At 43.7% G+C, this 16,937-nt stretch overlaps 1 protein-coding gene across 2 annotated transcripts in view; it reads left to right on the top strand.

Annotated features, from left to right (window-relative positions):
- Positions 1–15,331, top strand: part of RABAC1 (Rab acceptor 1) — a 51,123-nt gene extending 35,792 nt beyond the window's left edge. For both annotated transcript variants that reach the window (XM_077456652.1, XM_077456653.1), the window contains exons 3-6: positions 3,883–4,092; positions 6,012–6,109; positions 8,894–8,995; positions 14,757–15,331. In XM_077456652.1, coding sequence (XP_077312778.1) covers positions 3,883–4,092; positions 6,012–6,109; positions 8,894–8,995; positions 14,757–14,842 — 496 coding nt within the window. In that variant the 3' untranslated portion in view covers positions 14,843–15,331. The remainder of the gene's footprint in view (positions 1–3,882; positions 4,093–6,011; positions 6,110–8,893; positions 8,996–14,756) is intronic.
- The last annotated feature ends 1,606 nt before the right edge of the window (positions 15,332–16,937 follow it).

The raw sequence follows: 16,937 nt of genomic DNA, 5'->3' as shown, positions 1-16,937 counted from the left end.
TAAAAAATAAGACAACATTAAAGTTAGCCCAATTTTTTTTTTTATATATTGTGAAAGATAATATTACATCAAGTAAATGATGATATGCTATCCAACATGTCACGCTTCAAAATTGTGGCCGCTCGTGGAATAGCAACAAACTTTTACCGTTCAAAATCTCCATAGGCAATGATTACTTTTTTTTTTACAGGTTGCATGTATTGAGTCATAGAGGAGGTCTAGGGCTAGAATTATTGCTCTCGCTCCAACAATCGTGGTGATACCTCACGTGTGTGGTTTGAACACCAGGACCTCTTAAATGTGAGATCTGTGGTCAAAAAGACTTCAGATCTCATACTTACACTAAAATAAAATAAAAAATTTCCCTTTTAAGAGGGGAGAGGACGTGATCGCCAGCACCTGAGCGGGGGGGGGGGGGCCTCTCCCCCTGCCGATTAAAAGTGATTTTTGCGGTGGATCCGCCACAGAGGCCATTTTTTCCTGAAAGCGGAGAACTCGCTGAAGAAGAGGCTGTCTGCTGCCATAACAACAATATTCCTCTTCAAAGTGCCGTACGGGCGGTCCGTAAGTGGTTAATTAACTGGCAGCTTAACTACAGTTTTCACGGACTTGGTGAGCCGTTCTAAAGTGACTGAAACCCTTTCGGCAGCAGGTTGTCCAGATGAAGGCCAAAGGGATGACCCTTTCAGCTATAGCAAAATAAGTTTGTCGTTCCAAATCTGTAATGTCTAGAATATTGCATCTGATTCTTTGCAATGTCACAAACTTATTCACATAGCCTCCAACTGTCCCTGATTTCAAGGGACTGTCCTCCTCATTTGTCCCTCATTTTGGGTCTGATCTATATAGTTGTATATAAAATGCACTACTTAACTATCAAGAAGTGTTTCACACAGGGCCGCTGATAGAAACCACGGGGTCCTGTACAGCCCACTTGATGGGGCCCCATTCAGCCCCACCCTCAACCCCGCCCCTGGCCTGTACATGTCGCCCTATCCCAGTAAATGTACTAAAGGGAGGCGGAAAGCAGTTAAAGTGGAAGTAAACTCCCCTAGCATTTTCATCCAAGGAAGCTGCCATCTTTGCCTCTGTTTAACCTTCAGCTGCCACGGTGCTGCACATGTGATCCGTTATGACACCAGCCATTGGATGGTTTGACAGTTTGGTTGAGAGCACAACCTCAACCACAGCCTATGTTTGGGAGCAATGCCCACGGTCGTGCGGCATGGCTCCCAAACAAAATTTACGTCCTTTTTTTCCCCACAAATAGAGCTTTCTTTTGGTGGTATTTGATCACATCGGCAGTTTTTATTTTTGTGCTATAAACAAAAAAATTTGCGACAATTTTGCTATAATAAATATCTCCAAAAAATATATAAAAAAAATGTTTTTGTTTCCTCAGCTTTGGCTGATACTTATTCTTCTACATATTTTTGTTTAAAAAAAAAAAAAAACGCAATAAGCGTTTATTGACTTGTTTGCGCAAAAGTTATAGCGTTTACAAAATAGGGGATAGTTTTATGGCATTTTTATTTAAAAAATTTTTTTTTTATTAATAATGGCGGCAATCATCGATTTTTTTTTTTTTTTTATCGTGACTGCGACATTATGGCGGACACATCAGACTCTTTTGGCGCCATTCACATTTATACAGCGATCAGTGCAATTAAAAATGCATAGATTACTGTATAACTGTGACTGGCAGTGAATGGGGTTAACCACTAGGTGGCACCGTAGCGGTTGAGCGTGTCCTAGGGAGTGATTCTAACTGGGGGGAGGGGCTATGTGTCACACATCACTGATCATAGCTCTTGATCACAGAGAGCTGTGATCAGTGACAGTGTCATTAGGCAGAATGGGGAAATCTTTGTTTACATTAGCACTTCCTCGTTCTTCCTCTCCATGAGATGATCGTGGGTATCCCCACGGACATGGAGTCTGTGGGACCCGCGATGGTGCTCTCGAAGCTCCCGGCGGACGCATGCGCCCTCAAGCTGCCTCTTAAAGGGCAACATACAGGTTTGTGATTCTGCCTGTACCCGGCCTTCTGCCGACGTATATCGCTGGGAGGCGGTTAAGCAGTGATAAATTAGTCCACGGACATTCCTGGAGGAGACCGCCCACCTAGTAATAAAATATTTGTCCCCCTACACTACTGTGTGTGTGTGTGTGTGTGTGTGTGTGTGTGTGTGTGTGTGTATATATAATAGCCTCATTGCCAGTTTATTTTATAAATTTGTCTTAATTCACTTTTATTTGCATACATTCATTGAGAGCTGCATTATTTGTTATATTTTTGCACTATATGTTTACTGAGTGTTAGCTGCTAGTTCTAGTCTCTGACTAGAAATAGTGCAGTTTTTATTTTTCCTTTTTTATTTTTTACAAATAAATATGTGAAAAGTGTGGGGTACATTTGTATGGCGCCCCCCTGAGTCAATACTTTGTAGAACCGCCTTTCACTGCAATTACAGCTGCAAGTCTTTTTGGGGATGTCTCTACCAGCTTTGCACATCTAGAAAGGGACCTTTTTTCTCATTCTTCTTTGCAAAATAGCTGAAGCTCTGTCGGATTGGATGGAGAGTGTCTGTGAACAGCAATTTTAAAGTTGCCACAGAGTCTCAATTGGATTTAGGTCTGGACTTTGACTGGGCCATTCTAACACATGAATATGCTTTGATCTAAACCATTCCTTTGTAGCTCTGGCTGTATGTTTAGGGTCGTTGTCCTGCTGGAAGGTGAACCTCCAACTCAGTCTCAAGTCTTTTGCATGCTAAGATTGCCCTGTATTTGGCTCCATCCATCTTCCCATCAACTCTGACCAGCTTCCCTGTCCCTGCTGAAGAAAAGCATTTCCACAACATTATGCTGCCACCACCATGTTTCACGGTGGGGATGGTGTGTTCAGGGTGATGTGCAGTGTTCGTTTTCTGCCATACATAGCATTTTGCTTTTAGGCCAAAAAATGTGGCCTCATCTAACCAGAGCACCTTCTTCCACATGTTTACTGTGTTCCCCACCTGGCCTCTTTCACAAACTGCAAACGTGACTACTTATGGCTTTCTTTTAACAACATCTTTCTTCTTGTCTCTCTTCCATAAAGGCCAGATTTGTGGAGAGACGACTAATAGTTGTCCTGTGGACAGATTCTCCCACCTGAGCTGTGGATCTCTGCAGCTCCTCCAGAGTTACCATGGGCCTTTTGGCTGCTTCTCTGATTAATGCTCTCCTTACCCAGCCGGTCAGTTTAGGTGGACGGCCATGTCTTGGTAGGTTTGCAGTTGTGCCATACTCGTTCTATTTTCAGATGATGGATTGAACAGAGCTCTGTGAGATGTTCAAAGCTTGAGATATATTTTTTTTTATAACCTAACCCTGCTTTAAACTTCTCCCGCAACTTTATCCCTGATCTGTCTTTTGTGTTTCTTGGCCTTCATTATGCTGTTTGTTCACTAAGGTTCTCTAACAAACCTCTGAGGGCTTCACAGAACAGCTATATTTATACTGAGATTAAATTATACACAGGTGTACTCTATATACTAATTAGGTGACTTCTGAAGACAATTAGTTCCACTAGATTTTAGTTAGGGGTATCAGAGTAAAGCGGGCTGAATACAAATGGACGCCACACTTTTCAGATATTTATTTGTAAAAAATGTTGAAAACCATTTATCATTTTCCTTCCACTTCACAATTCTGTGCTACTTTGTGTTGGTCTATCACATAAAATCCCAATAAAATACATTTTAGGTTTTTGGTTGTAACATGACAAAATGTGGAAAACTTCAAGGGGTATGAATACTTTTTCAAGGCACTGTACATCTGATCATCCAGAAGATATTCTTGTCCTTCTATTCACCGTTTTGCTGTTCCTTTTGGCAGGATATTTCCCAAGATGATCAGTCCGGGTACAGCCAAGGACTGGCTCAACAGACGCCGGGCTCACATCCGCCCGTGGAACAACTTTGTCGACCAGAGGCGCTTCTCCCGGCCACAGAACTTTGGCGATGTGTGTAAGCGGGTGACACGGAATGTGGAACACTTCCAGAGCAATTACATATTTATTTTCCTGGGCCTCATCCTCTACTGCATGTAAGTTTTGAATGTTATTTATTAGAATTCATATGAAACATCTGATTTCTCGTTTGTGTGGTTGTGCAGCCCACACTGCTCGGTCTACAGCCACCGATCAAATGTTCGATGCCAGATGAGGGTTGTAATTTTGAGATTCTAAATAGTCTGACACGTAGCCCAGTGACGGGTTCTTTTGACATAAGCACCACCTTCTTTGATAAATACCTTCCCCATGCTACCCCACCTACACTGTTCTCTGTTGGTGCCTTGAGTCGGATTCCTGTGTAAGCTTCCTGTTTCAGATCTTGCAGAGACACAATAACTTTCCCTTGCATGAGGACAGTGACTGTGTCTCTTTAACATGTTACTAAATCCACAAACCAGTTAAATCAGTCTATAAATGCAGTAAAGCATGCTTGTTCTAGTCACTGTGGAACCTAAGGGGTTAATACTCCGCAATGTGTAAAATGGTTGTTTGATCCTGTCTTCTCTGATCATCCCCTTCTACCGCTGTCCCTAATCCATCTCCTTATTAGGGATTACCCCCTACCCCCCCCCCCTGCATGTTCGCATGCTCCATGTGCAGAGCCCGCCAGGAACTCGGCACAGCGCTAATCACAGGCAGTGAGACATTACCCGATCTCTGCAGCCGCACATCGGGGCAATGTCTCACTGCCTGTGATTAGCGCAGCACTTCGCCGACTTCCTGGCGGGCTCTGCATGTGGACCATGCGAACACACTGGAGATCATCCCTACTCCTGATAGTACGAAGCCTTTGGAGTCTCTCTGCACATGCTCAGTTTTGGTGCTGCTAGAGAGGTGTTTTTATTTATTTATTTTTTTGGGAGGGTGCATGTGATCAGCACAGGGTCAATCAGCACTGTCCAGACAGAGGGACGGGGGTCTTGCAGCCTCATAGGACATTCAGAGTAGAATGGAAACTACTCCTGCGAAGCTTTAACAATTGTATTGCTGGACAATGGTGGAAGTCACAAGACTGCTTTATTATACTGCTGATCAGAAAAGGTATTTAGCAGTTTATATTTACTAAATTTATTGCATTTTCATGCTCTGTGTACTGTGGGAGACCAGAAATGATGAATGCAGGGTCCTGAGTTTAGTAACACTTAAGACCGTAGTGCAAGCAAAAAAAAAAAAAAAAATATATAGAGTTGCACTGCGCCTTGTGAATGGTCCTGTAGTCTTCTGGGACCTGTGATGTGTCTCAGAAGTTTGCAGGGGAAGTAGATGGGCATGCAAACAAGTGGAGCTTCCCCCTTTTGGCTGGAGGTCTGCTTTAATGCATTCTCTGCATTAAGGTAAAAAAAAAATTACAATGCCAGTGCCCCCCCCCCCCCCAGCTCTTGATGCTGTCAGGCAAATCCTGTGAGGAGGGATCAAGGAGCATGGCTGAGCCGTGCTGTGTGTGTGTGTGTCTATGGATGCACATATCTCAGATCCGAAGCGTGTCCACATGGGTTCCCCCATAGCACATGGCTTGCTATTGGGGGCACCTGAAGGAAGAAGGAGCAGACAGCGCTGATGGGTGACTCCAGAAGAGGAAGTAAGGGGCCACTCTGTGCAATATCCTTGTTCAGAGCTTGTAAGTATAACCTCTTTTTTATTTTTATTTATTTTTTTAATCAAAATAAAATATAGAAAATATCACTTTAATTCACAAGATGAAATGTTGAATATCTAGGACTCCAGAGATCAGATATCTGCTTCTCAGCTCCATGGTGTGACCACATTCTATAGACAGAAGTCTCATTTTGTTATACATTATAGAAGATGCTGCATATATACTCCTCCGTCCTCGTACATTTAAGATGCGGGAGGGAGGAACTCCAGCAGAAGTGATGCCAACACTGCAACCCAAGGCCAGCACATCATTAAGCCTCCAAGTACACAACTAACCTTTTGCTCTCATTCACAGCATCACCAGCCCCATGCTGCTCGTTGCCCTGGCTGTTTTCTTTGGAGCCTGTTACATTGTTTACCTGAAAGCCCTCCAGTCCAAGATGGTTCTGTTTGGTAAGTTCCTCCATAGCAGATCTGTCAGGTTATATTCAGAATGCCTGCACATCATTTATAAGCTGTCAAAATAATTATACTCACGTGACCTCCGGAAAATTTACCCCCCCCCCCCCCCCTTTTCACGACCAGGCCATTTTTTGTGATACAGCACTGCATCACTTTAACAGTCATACAATGTTGTACATAAATTAAACTTATGTAATTTTCTCCCCCACAAATAGAGCTTTCTTTTGGTGGTATTTGATCACCGCTGCGGTTTTTATTTTTTGCGCTATAAACAATTTTGAAAAAAAAAAAACAATACATTTTACTTTCTGCTATAAAACATTTCCAATAAAAAATTTAAAAAATTTAAATTCTTCATAAGTTTAGGCCAATATGTATTCTGCTACATGGTTTTTGGTGAAAAAAAATCCCAGTAAGCGCATATATTGATTGGTTTTTGTGCAAAAGTTATCGCGTCTACAAACTATGGGATATGTACTGGACATTTTATTTATTTATTTTTATGCTATTAGTCGCAGTGATCAGCGATGTATTGCTGTACTGCGCTGTTGCGTCGGATACTAACTGATATTTTGTGGGTACCAGTGACACTAATATAGTGATCAGTGCTAAAAATATACACTGTCACTGTACTAATAACACTGGCTGGGAATGGGTTAAACATTGTGGGCGATTAAAGGGTTAAATGTGTGCCTAGCCGGTGTTTTTGTGTAAACAGTGCATAGAGAAAAAGGGTCGGGACTTTAAATGAGGTGTCTATATTGTAGCTAATCGAAGGAGTCAAAGTAAAGCATAAACAAGTATTTATTTACGTACTTGTTTATGTTTTACTTTGACTCCTTCAATTAGCTACAATATAGACACCTCATTTAAAGTCCCGACCCTTTTTCTCTATGTACTTGAATAGGGATGGAGATGCATGTTACCGTGCATCTCATTTAAAGTGGTTGTAAACCCTTAGGCGGCGTACACACGCGGGGACTGTTCGCCCAACTTTGTTCGTCAAACAGTTTGAGCGGACAGTCCGCTCAAAATTAGCATGGACGGACTTGACCACACACGACGAACGAACAGTCCGCTGAAACTTGCGCGATGATGTGAACGGCACGTACGACGGGACGAAAAATACGACGTCCAATACACTGCAATGCAACCTTCGCCGTGTAAATCCTTTCTGAGCATGCGCGGAACTTAGTTTGACGAACAAGCCTACACACGGGCGGACTGTCCGCTCAAACCAAGTTTCAGCGGACAGTTTTACGGAAATTCCGAAAAACTTTGTTCGTCAGACTGTCCGCTGAAACTGTCCGCTGAAGCCCACACACGAGCGGACTGTCCGCCGAAACACTGTTCAGCGGACAAAGTTGGGCGAACAGTCCGCCCGTGTGTACGCGGCCTTACAACACACTTTGACCTACAGGTAAGCCTAGATTAAGGCCTACCTGTAGGTCCAAGAAATATCTCCTAAACCTACACGGTTTAGGAGATATTTGCAGAAAGACAGGCACCGCTGTCTACGGCGCGCAGGCGCACTGAGCGCACCGCAGTCAACGGCGATATGCCGCGAGTGGCGGCTCCCGTGCACATGCGCGGGAGTGACGTCATCGCGGCTTCGCCGAATGACAGCGGCGGAGCAGCGAGACCCACAGAGAAGATGGATGCTTGGAACTACAGGGGACAGCGGGGACTTCGCTGGCTCCTGTGTAAGGTAAGTGACACATAATGGACTACTATGCGATGCATAGTAGTCCATTATACTTTACCTTTGCAGGGAATGAAAGAGGAAGTAAACCCATCAGGGTTTACTTCCTCTTTAAAGTCCCAAAAGCCCCCTCTATTGCATTTGTGTAAACAGTGTGCTGCTTTTGATTAGGGAAGTAGTGAGTTTTATTCCCTGCTTCATAGGGACACAAAATCCAGCACTTCCTCCCTGTCAGAACAGAGCTCTGCCTTGTTTACATCCGTCATGTGTCTCTGCCTGAAAATCGGTGGGTCCCGGTGGACATCCAGTGCCCGGCACCCACCTATCAAAGTCAGTTAGCCAGTTAGGAGAGAGGGCAGTGCCGAACTACAGCTCTCTGTCTGAATAGACACACGGAGCTGCAGCTCGGCTCGGGTGCCCCCATGGCAAGCTGCTTGCTGTGGGGGGCGTTAGATGGGAGGGAGGGGCCAGGAGCAGCAAATATTGACCGATAAGAGGAGGATCCAGACTGCCCTGTGTAAATCCACTGCACAGAGGAGGTAAGTGTAACATGTTTGCTATTTTTAAAAAAAATTAAGAAAAACAAGACTTTACAATCACTTTAACTCAGAGCTCTCACATGGGGGCAAAGGAGGAGTTTGTGTAGGCTTCCACAAGTCAGTTTGCAACTTACAAAGGGTTTTCTTTCCCTGGTCCCAGTGGCCACACAGAGCACTAAGAGAGTCGGAGGAAACTGTGCTTTTTATTTTGCCCTGAATGGTATAAGGAAAGGGATCTCTTTAAAAAAAACAGTTTAGCTTCCTTTTAAAAGAAAATGACTTCTGGCTTGTATATGGCTACACAGCAGACACCCTCGTCATGTAAATTGTATGGACGTTTCTAAACCTAGTGTGTGTGTGTGTGTGTGTATGTGTGTATATATATATATATATATATATATATATATATATATATATATATATATATATATATATATATATATATATATATTATAGTTTATTTATTAGCTGTCCTTTTATATGTCATTTTACTCTAAACTTAGAGGTCCTGTAGTAACTATCCTCTCATTACAGGTCGGGAATTGAGTATGGCCAATCAGTATGGCATGGCTGGAGCTGTCTCTTTCCCCTTCTTCTGGCTCGCTGGTGCCGGAGCTGCTGTTTTCTGGGTGCTGGGTAAGAACCACTTCCATCTTCTGGCTCTCAGTGATTATTATATATGTCCAAGAGCAGACATAAGACATCTGCTGTTCCCTTTGTTAGTCATAAAAGCATCCTCTGTGTGCCTATTTGAAGCTAGCTTCACTTTATTACTAGGTGCCCCAAGTTCACGATCATTTATCCAGAGTCAGAGATTTTCTAAAACTGAATGTAGTGCACCTGTGCATAATAACCAATCAGCTTCTAGGTTTTATTGTCAAAGTCTACCAGATTCTGTGTAGTCCAGTTTTAGGGTCAATTCACACTATATACTATATGACAGATGTTTTACTGCATGGTAAACCGTCTGTCGCCACAGGAACACATAGGAGCATTTTCCATGTCACATTCACACTGCAGTGTGCTGCAATAAAATGTAGACATGTCGCATTTTATTGCAGCACACTGGCCCGAATCGCACTGCAATGTTGGGCAGTGTGTGGTGCTGCCCAACATTGCGGTGAATGAAGTGTAAGTTTTGTACACTTCAAATAAAGCTTGTACTAATAAAGGGGTGGGGGGAGGTATGTGAAATGCGCTGAATCGCGCACCACACTGCCCCCTGAAGGAGCCAGCAATGCAGAGCAGCCAAAACATGAGTCACTCCGGCTGCTCTGCGATTTCACAGCTTGCCATGTGTGAATTCACCTTTAGTAAATCTCCCCCGTTATGTCTTTTAAGGATTTGCTGAGTAGACAGGAAAAGTCTAATCTACTTTCAGAGTGACACACACACACACACACACACACACACACACACACACACACACACACACACACACACACACACACACACACACACACTTCATGGCTAACAAAGATAATGGCAAGCTTTGCCTACATTTGTTGCTCTTTAGGCTTTTGAGATCAAAGTGAAACCTACCTGCAGTTCCTTGGATCACCAACTTGAAACAAATATGTAGAGCAGGGATATGCAATTATTGGGCCTCCAGCTGTTATAGAACTACAAGTCCCATGAGGCTTAGTAAGATTCTGACAGCCACAAGCATGACACCCAGAGGCAGAGGAATGATGGGACTTGTAGTTTTGCAACAGATGGAGGTCCGCTAATTGCATATCTCTGATGTATAGCATTAAGTGACTGCATAGTTGTCAAGTCAATGACTCTGAGATTTTGAAGCCAGAGGAATACTATATCAGCTAGGCATTTGACTTTTCCAAAAGATGCTCAACAATTGCAACTTACAGGACAACTTACAGGACAACTTACAGGACAGGTACACTTTTTTTTGGCATGGTAATGTGGGAGCTGCCATTGCTGAGTTATTCATGCCAGGATCTCTCAGACTGCCATGCTCATCCTTTCTTTTACTACTTAATTAACAACTAACCAAGAACAAGTATGTGAATGTGTGCCCTGACCCTGCACTGCATGCCTGTTCCAGGTTGGTGATCCCTGAGCAAAGGTAATGTTGATGTCCCTTTGACCTTTTTAATACAATTCAGCAATGGTACCTGTTGTATTTCTAAGCTGACCGAAAAACAACTGTTAAATGGGTTGTAAAGCCTTGAGGTTTTTCACCTTATTGCATTCTATGCATTAAAACCTCCTGTGATGCAGCAGCCCCACAGAACCCCCCTTTTACTTACCTGAACCCGGTCTTTCCAGTGATGGGGACGAGCACACCAGATCCAGCTGCTGTCTCAGATCCTGATGGAATAGATTGATAGCAGCGCAGCCATTGGCTCCCGCTGCTGTCAATCAAAGCCAATGATGCGGGGGCCAAGTTCTGCTGTCTGTGTCAGTAGACGCATCGGCACGACACGGGAGCGCATCCGCATGAGTGCCCCAAGGGAGAGCGGCTCTCCAACGGGGCACTCGAGAAGAGGAGGAGCCAGGAGCGCCGCCGAGGGGCCCCAGAAGAGGAGGGTTGGGGGCCACTCTGTGCAAAACCAACTGCACAGGGGAGGCAAGTATGACATGTTTGTTTAAAGCAAAACAAAAAAAAAGGAACCTTTAGTTACCCTTTAATTCCTAAGCACAATTTTGCAACTTTGACACGTGTTGTTAAAACTGCACATATCATCCATCACAACTACTTTGTGCATCCAGGCGGATTATACCTTGTTTTTTTTTTTTTTTTGTTAGGACAAATTGGGCTTTCATTTGGTAGTAAATGAATATGGATATCTCCTGATTTTTGTTTTATTATCAAAGGAAACCTGGCCCAAAATATATATATTTTTTTAAATGTAGCTGTATATTCCTTGCTATTGCTATAACCTACCACCAAAGAACAATGCAAGATAAATTCTTCTGCTCCTGATGATCACAGTGATACCACATATGTGTGTTATTTGTTGTTTGTACCCATAGTGCAGCCCAGAAACGTAGTGCGCATTTTGCTTCTTTATACACTGGTAATTAAAAAAATAAATAAATCCTGCCCCCCAAAAAAATACTAACCCTGACCTAGACACAAGCACTAGATCAAATTTTGATATATATATATACACATGTGTGTGTGTGTGTGTGTGTGTGTGTGTGTGTGTGTGTGTGTATATATATATATATATATATATATATATATATATGTGTGTGTGTGTGTGTGTGTGTGTGTGTGTGTGTGTGTGTGTATATATATATATATATATATATATATATATATATATATGTGTATATAAATGCGTGTGTGTGTGTGTGTGTGTGTGTGTGTGTGTGTATATATATATATATATATATCTATTATAATAAAATATAGTATCTCACAAAAGTGAGTACACCCCCTCGTGTGTGTATATATATATATATATATATATATTAGGAAAGCAAAATAGACAGAGGATGCATGCTAAATTTTGTTTTCGAAGCATCAGTGATATCTGATCATGAAGAATTTAAAGTGGTTGTAAAGCCTAAACATTTTTTACCTTAATGCATTCTTTGCATTAAGGTAAAAAATGTTTAGGTGTCAACAACCCCCCTTCCCTCTTTTTTCCTTACCTGATCCAGTGCTGTGCATATCTGCAGCTCTTCTCTCCCCTCACTTCCAGTTCTCGCTGGCTTTGCTGGGGCATCGGCCCCGGGTCAAATCCTGCTATCTGTGTCAGTGGACGCAGCAGCGGGGCTCAGGTGCAAGCATGCATGAGTGCATGAGTTCCCCATGGAAAAAGCAACTTCCTATGTGGGCGCTGGACAGAGGGGAGGAGCCAGGAGCACCAGCGGGGGACCTGAAAAGAGGAGGTTCGTGGCCGCTCTGTGCTTCATTGCACAGAGCAGGTAAGTATTGGCATGTTTTTTTTTTTTTTTTTTTTTTTTAATTTACCATTTATAGTCACATTAAAGTGTATGTAAAAACCCTATGAGACTCCCCCCCCCGTTTTCTCCTTTTTGGTCTGCTAAATATATCATTGAAAGTGTTTGCTATATCTGTTTGATAAATGCAAAAAATACTATTGATCATGCCAGAAAGTCAGAGCTGTCTTGTGCACACTTCCTGTTATGGCTCAAGGAGTCTAATTGGCCCTCCCAAAGCTCTTAGATGATGCAATGTTCCTTCCTGCAACTACAGGTCGCAGGAAAGAAAATGGCTTGTTGATGGGGGAATCCCTCCCACTGAGCTATTGTGTTTTCCTGGCAGGGAGGCACAGGGAGCCGTGCCGGCCTGGGAGAACACGGTGATCATTGCTAGCAGCTGTAGCCACTGGCAATAATCGCATGCTAAAAATCTGACATGCTGGTTGTACCCAAGTCGATCTGTGGATCGACTTGGCTATAACCCGCCTGCCCATACATGAATCAAATCTTGTCCATTACCTGCTGAACTGGCTAAGATTCAAACCTTCTAGGACAGGCTTAAAGAGATTCTAAAGGAAAGATTTAAATAAAAACATAAATAACAAGCATGTCATACCAACCTGTTCTGTGTAATAATGTTGCACAGAGCAGCCCCCGATCCTCTTCTTTTTGGGTACCCCGCTGGCAGTCCTTGCGCCTCCTCTTTCTTTGGGGGCACTCAAGCAGGCTCACTCCCGAGCTGCGCTCTGTGTGTCTATTCACTCACACAGTGCAACTAGGCCTGCTCCCCTGCTCTCTCCTCATTGGCTCACTGGCTGTGATTGACAGCAGCAGGAGCCAATGGCTTCCACTGCTGTGTGAACCACTGAGGAGAGAGAGACCCCGGTGAGCCGCTGCTTTCATCCACATCACTGGATCAAAATGGGGCTCATGTAAGTATAAAGGGGGGCTGGGGGGGGCTGCACCCAGAAGGTTTTTTACCTTAATGCATAGAATGTTACTAAACCCACAACAGTAAAATCAGTCTGTATATGCAGTAAAGCATGCTCGTTAGACTCATTGTGGGAATCTAAGGGGTTATTCTGCATTGAGTAAAAAGGCTGTTTGATCCTGTGTTCTCTGGTCCTCTCCTCCTTTCACTGTCACCAATATATTTCCTGGTAATACAGAACCAGGGGACAGGCTGCATATGCTCAGTTTGGTTTCTTGGGAGGGTGCCAATCAGCACTGTCCAGACAGAGGGTCAGGGGTCCTGCATCCTCATAAGACAGTTAGTGCAGTATGGAAACTCCTCCTACAAGATTTAACCAGACACTGATAGAAGTCAGAAGACTGCTATATACTGCTGATGAGAAAGTATGTTTGGCAGTTTATATTTACTAAAATAATGTGTACTGTGGGAGACCAGATATAGTGAATGCAGGGTCCTGGGTTTAGTAACACTTTAAGGCAGCCTTTTCTAACCTTTTCAACACAAAGGAACCCTTAAAATAGCTTTCTGTTGTCTGGGAACCCCTGCTAAAAATTACTATATCTACAACTCATGATACATTAGTGTGACAGTCAGTGGGTAGAATGCGCCTTACGCTTGGATCGTTGGGAGAAATTACCCCCTTACAGATGGCTAAAAAGATCATTGGTGTCAGTAAGAACTTATCTGCGAGGCAGAAATTGCTCAAAGAACCCCTAGTAACCTCTGAAGGAACCCTAAGGTTCAATGGAACCCTGGTTGAGAAACACCGCTTTAGGGTTAAAAAACCTTGAACCTTTTAGAACCGCTTTAATTCGTATTTATGTAGAGGAGATGGGAGATTTTGAGTAGCTTGGCAAGAGAAAACTGGGCAGGGCTGACACCACCCAGTCCACAGGGTTAGGGTTTCCCCTAGAACAGTGATGGTGACCCTTGGCACCCCAGATGTTTTGGAACTACATTTCCCATGACACCCGTGCACTCTGCAGTGTAGATGAGCATCATGGGAAATGTAGTTCCAAAACATCTGGGGTGCCAAGGTTCGCCCATCACTGCCCTAGAAGAACAAGGTTAGGACTCATGGATTGGAATAGGGACCTCCCCCAAAGGTCAGCAGGTGTGTCCCCCAGAGGTCAAAGGTCAAGTGTCGGGCTGACCCTCCCCCACCAAAGTCTACCCCAAATAAGTTGGGGCTTGAACAAGTCGGGGCAAGCGCTGTTTGTTGTCAGCCCACAACAGGGCTTAAGAGCCGAGCGCATTTCTGGCAGATCAACTGGTATTTTTCTGTACTTGCAGGGCCTTCAAAGAAAAATAAAATGTGTATGTGTTGCAGAGATATACTGCATATGTTTATTTTGCCCTGACATGCCCTTTAAAGAAGAAAAAAAAAAGTCTCATAAAAAGCTCCAAACATCTTTTACTTTTCTAAAACTCCCTGATTAATTTTTATGTTTGTGTTGATTAAAAGACGTTCTCTCTTTCTCTTCTCCTCTTGAATTGTCTGCACAGGTGCCACGCTTGTCATCATCGGCTCTCACGCTTCCTTCCATGAGATTGAGGGGGACGTTGAAGAGCTGCAGATGGAACCAGTCTAACAAGCTGTCTCTGGGGACTTCGGGGGGCGCTATTGGACTGTTCTCTTCATATCTTGCCATATTACATCCCTTTCCTCCCTCTTCGCCAAATGCAACCCCTCTGTTCCCGGACATGCACTTTGCACAAGCCATTGCACAGTATCGGAATAAGACCAACAACAAGATCAGCAACTGCCAAATATTCCTGCACACAGTATAGAATAGCGATGTGGACGTGTTATTCTGGTGGGTCAAAGGAAAACATTGCAGAAAAGTATAGCAGACTAATACGATTTTCTAGCTTGAGATTGATACAATGGTAAAGTATAAGGCAAGCCTTCAATAACACACATTTAATGCAATATTAAACCCAAAAGCTTACCAATTCTTAGAGGTGATGGCTGCATTGGTTTTCTTTTTTAGGCCTGCTTTCTTCTATTTTCATCTGGCGAGTCTGTTTTTCGAAAACTCAAGCTTTCCAGTGTCGGTTTTCATGGATGAGACAAACCACTTAAAGCGGTAGTAAACCCGCACATTTATTTATTTTTTTAAACCTGCAAAGCAAAAGGCATAATGAGCTAGTATGCACCGCATACTAGCTCATTATGAAATACCTTAGAACGAGGCCCCGACATCTGGCCCAATCCACGCCGAGGGAGCTGACATGCTCCCTCAGCGTTTCTTCCGGGTATCGCGGCTCCGGCGCTGTGAGTGGCCGGAGCCGCGATATCGTCACTCCCGCGCATGCGCGCGTGAGATTTCCTTCCGGCCGGTCGGCCACTGCCGGATTTTCAGGCCGAGAATCCCCTCGTGCGCATGCGCTACTGCAGTCAGCGGCGCATACCGAGGGGAATATCTCCTAAACCGTACAGGTTTAGGAGATACTTTTTTTACCTACAGGTAAGCCTTATTATTGGCTTTCCTGTAGGTAAAAGTTAAAAAATTGAGTATACAACCACTTTAACACTGACAGGGGTGTTTTTACAATGATCGGCTTTTATGTACTGAAGCTAAACCTTTATCCCAAAAGGAAAATACTGTTTGGTGTAACTGATTATACAGTGTGAGCTGGAGTTTAGCTTCAATTTGTTAGCGTAATTAAATCTGCGAATATATTTAACCACTTCAGCCCCGGAAGATTTGGCTGCTCAATGACCGGGCCTTTTTTTTGCGATACGGCACTGCGTCGCTTTAACTGACAATTGCGCAGTCGTGCGATGTTGTACCCAAACAAAATTGCCATCTTTATTTTTCCTGCAAATAGAGCTTTCTTTTGGTGGTATTTTATCACCTCTGACGTTTTTATATTTTGCGCTATAAACAAAAGGGCGACAATTTTGAAACAAAAAACAATATCTTCTACTTTTTCCTCAGTTTAGGCCGATATTTCCTCTTCCTCTTCCTCTTCCTCTTCCTCTTCCTCTTCCTCTTCCTCCTCCTCTTTTTTTATTGCGACACATTTTTGGAAGAATTATACAGCGATCAGAGCTATAAAAATGCACTGGTTACGTATAAATATCACTTGCAGGGAAGGGGTTAACACTAGGGGGCGATCAAGGTGTTAACTGTGTTGCCTCACTGTGTTCTAACGGAAGGGGGGATGGGACTTACTAGGGGAAGAGAGAGATCGGTGTTCATCCTTTGTATGAACACACAATCAGTCTCTTTTCCCCTGAAAGAACCGGGATCTGTGTGTTTGCACACACAGATCCCAGTTCTCGTTCTGTCACGAGTGATCGTGGGTGCCCGGCGGTCATCGCACCCGCCAGGCACCCGCAGCGGCTCTATCGCGTGCTCGCCCCTAGCGGACATATGGAAAGCGACATAGGCTAATGCCGATTTGCACAGCCGAGCCAACCTGCCGCAGTAAAACTGCGGCGGCTGGTCGGCAAGGTGCTGCGCATCCTGTGGTTATTCCTTTAGAGCAGTGTCTCACTAATAGAGGAGGTGTATTATTACTGGCCAGATCACCAGGTGAAAAGCCTAAGAAAAGAAAACCGATGTAGCCACCACATCTAATGGTTGGTAAGCTGCAATATATTACATTTTTGGTTTGGGGTTTAATACAACTTTAATGCAGTCCTGTACGATTATCTCGAAGGCAGGCCATAGATGG

The sequence above is a fragment of the Lithobates pipiens genome, unplaced genomic scaffold, assembly GCF_037356315.1.
Source record: "Lithobates pipiens isolate NorthernLeopardFrog02 unplaced genomic scaffold, aLitPip1_a1.2 Scaffold_27, whole genome shotgun sequence".
In the NCBI taxonomy this organism is placed as follows: Eukaryota; Metazoa; Chordata; class Amphibia; order Anura; family Ranidae; genus Lithobates; species Lithobates pipiens.
This window is presented reverse-complemented; position numbering and strand designations above follow the sequence as displayed.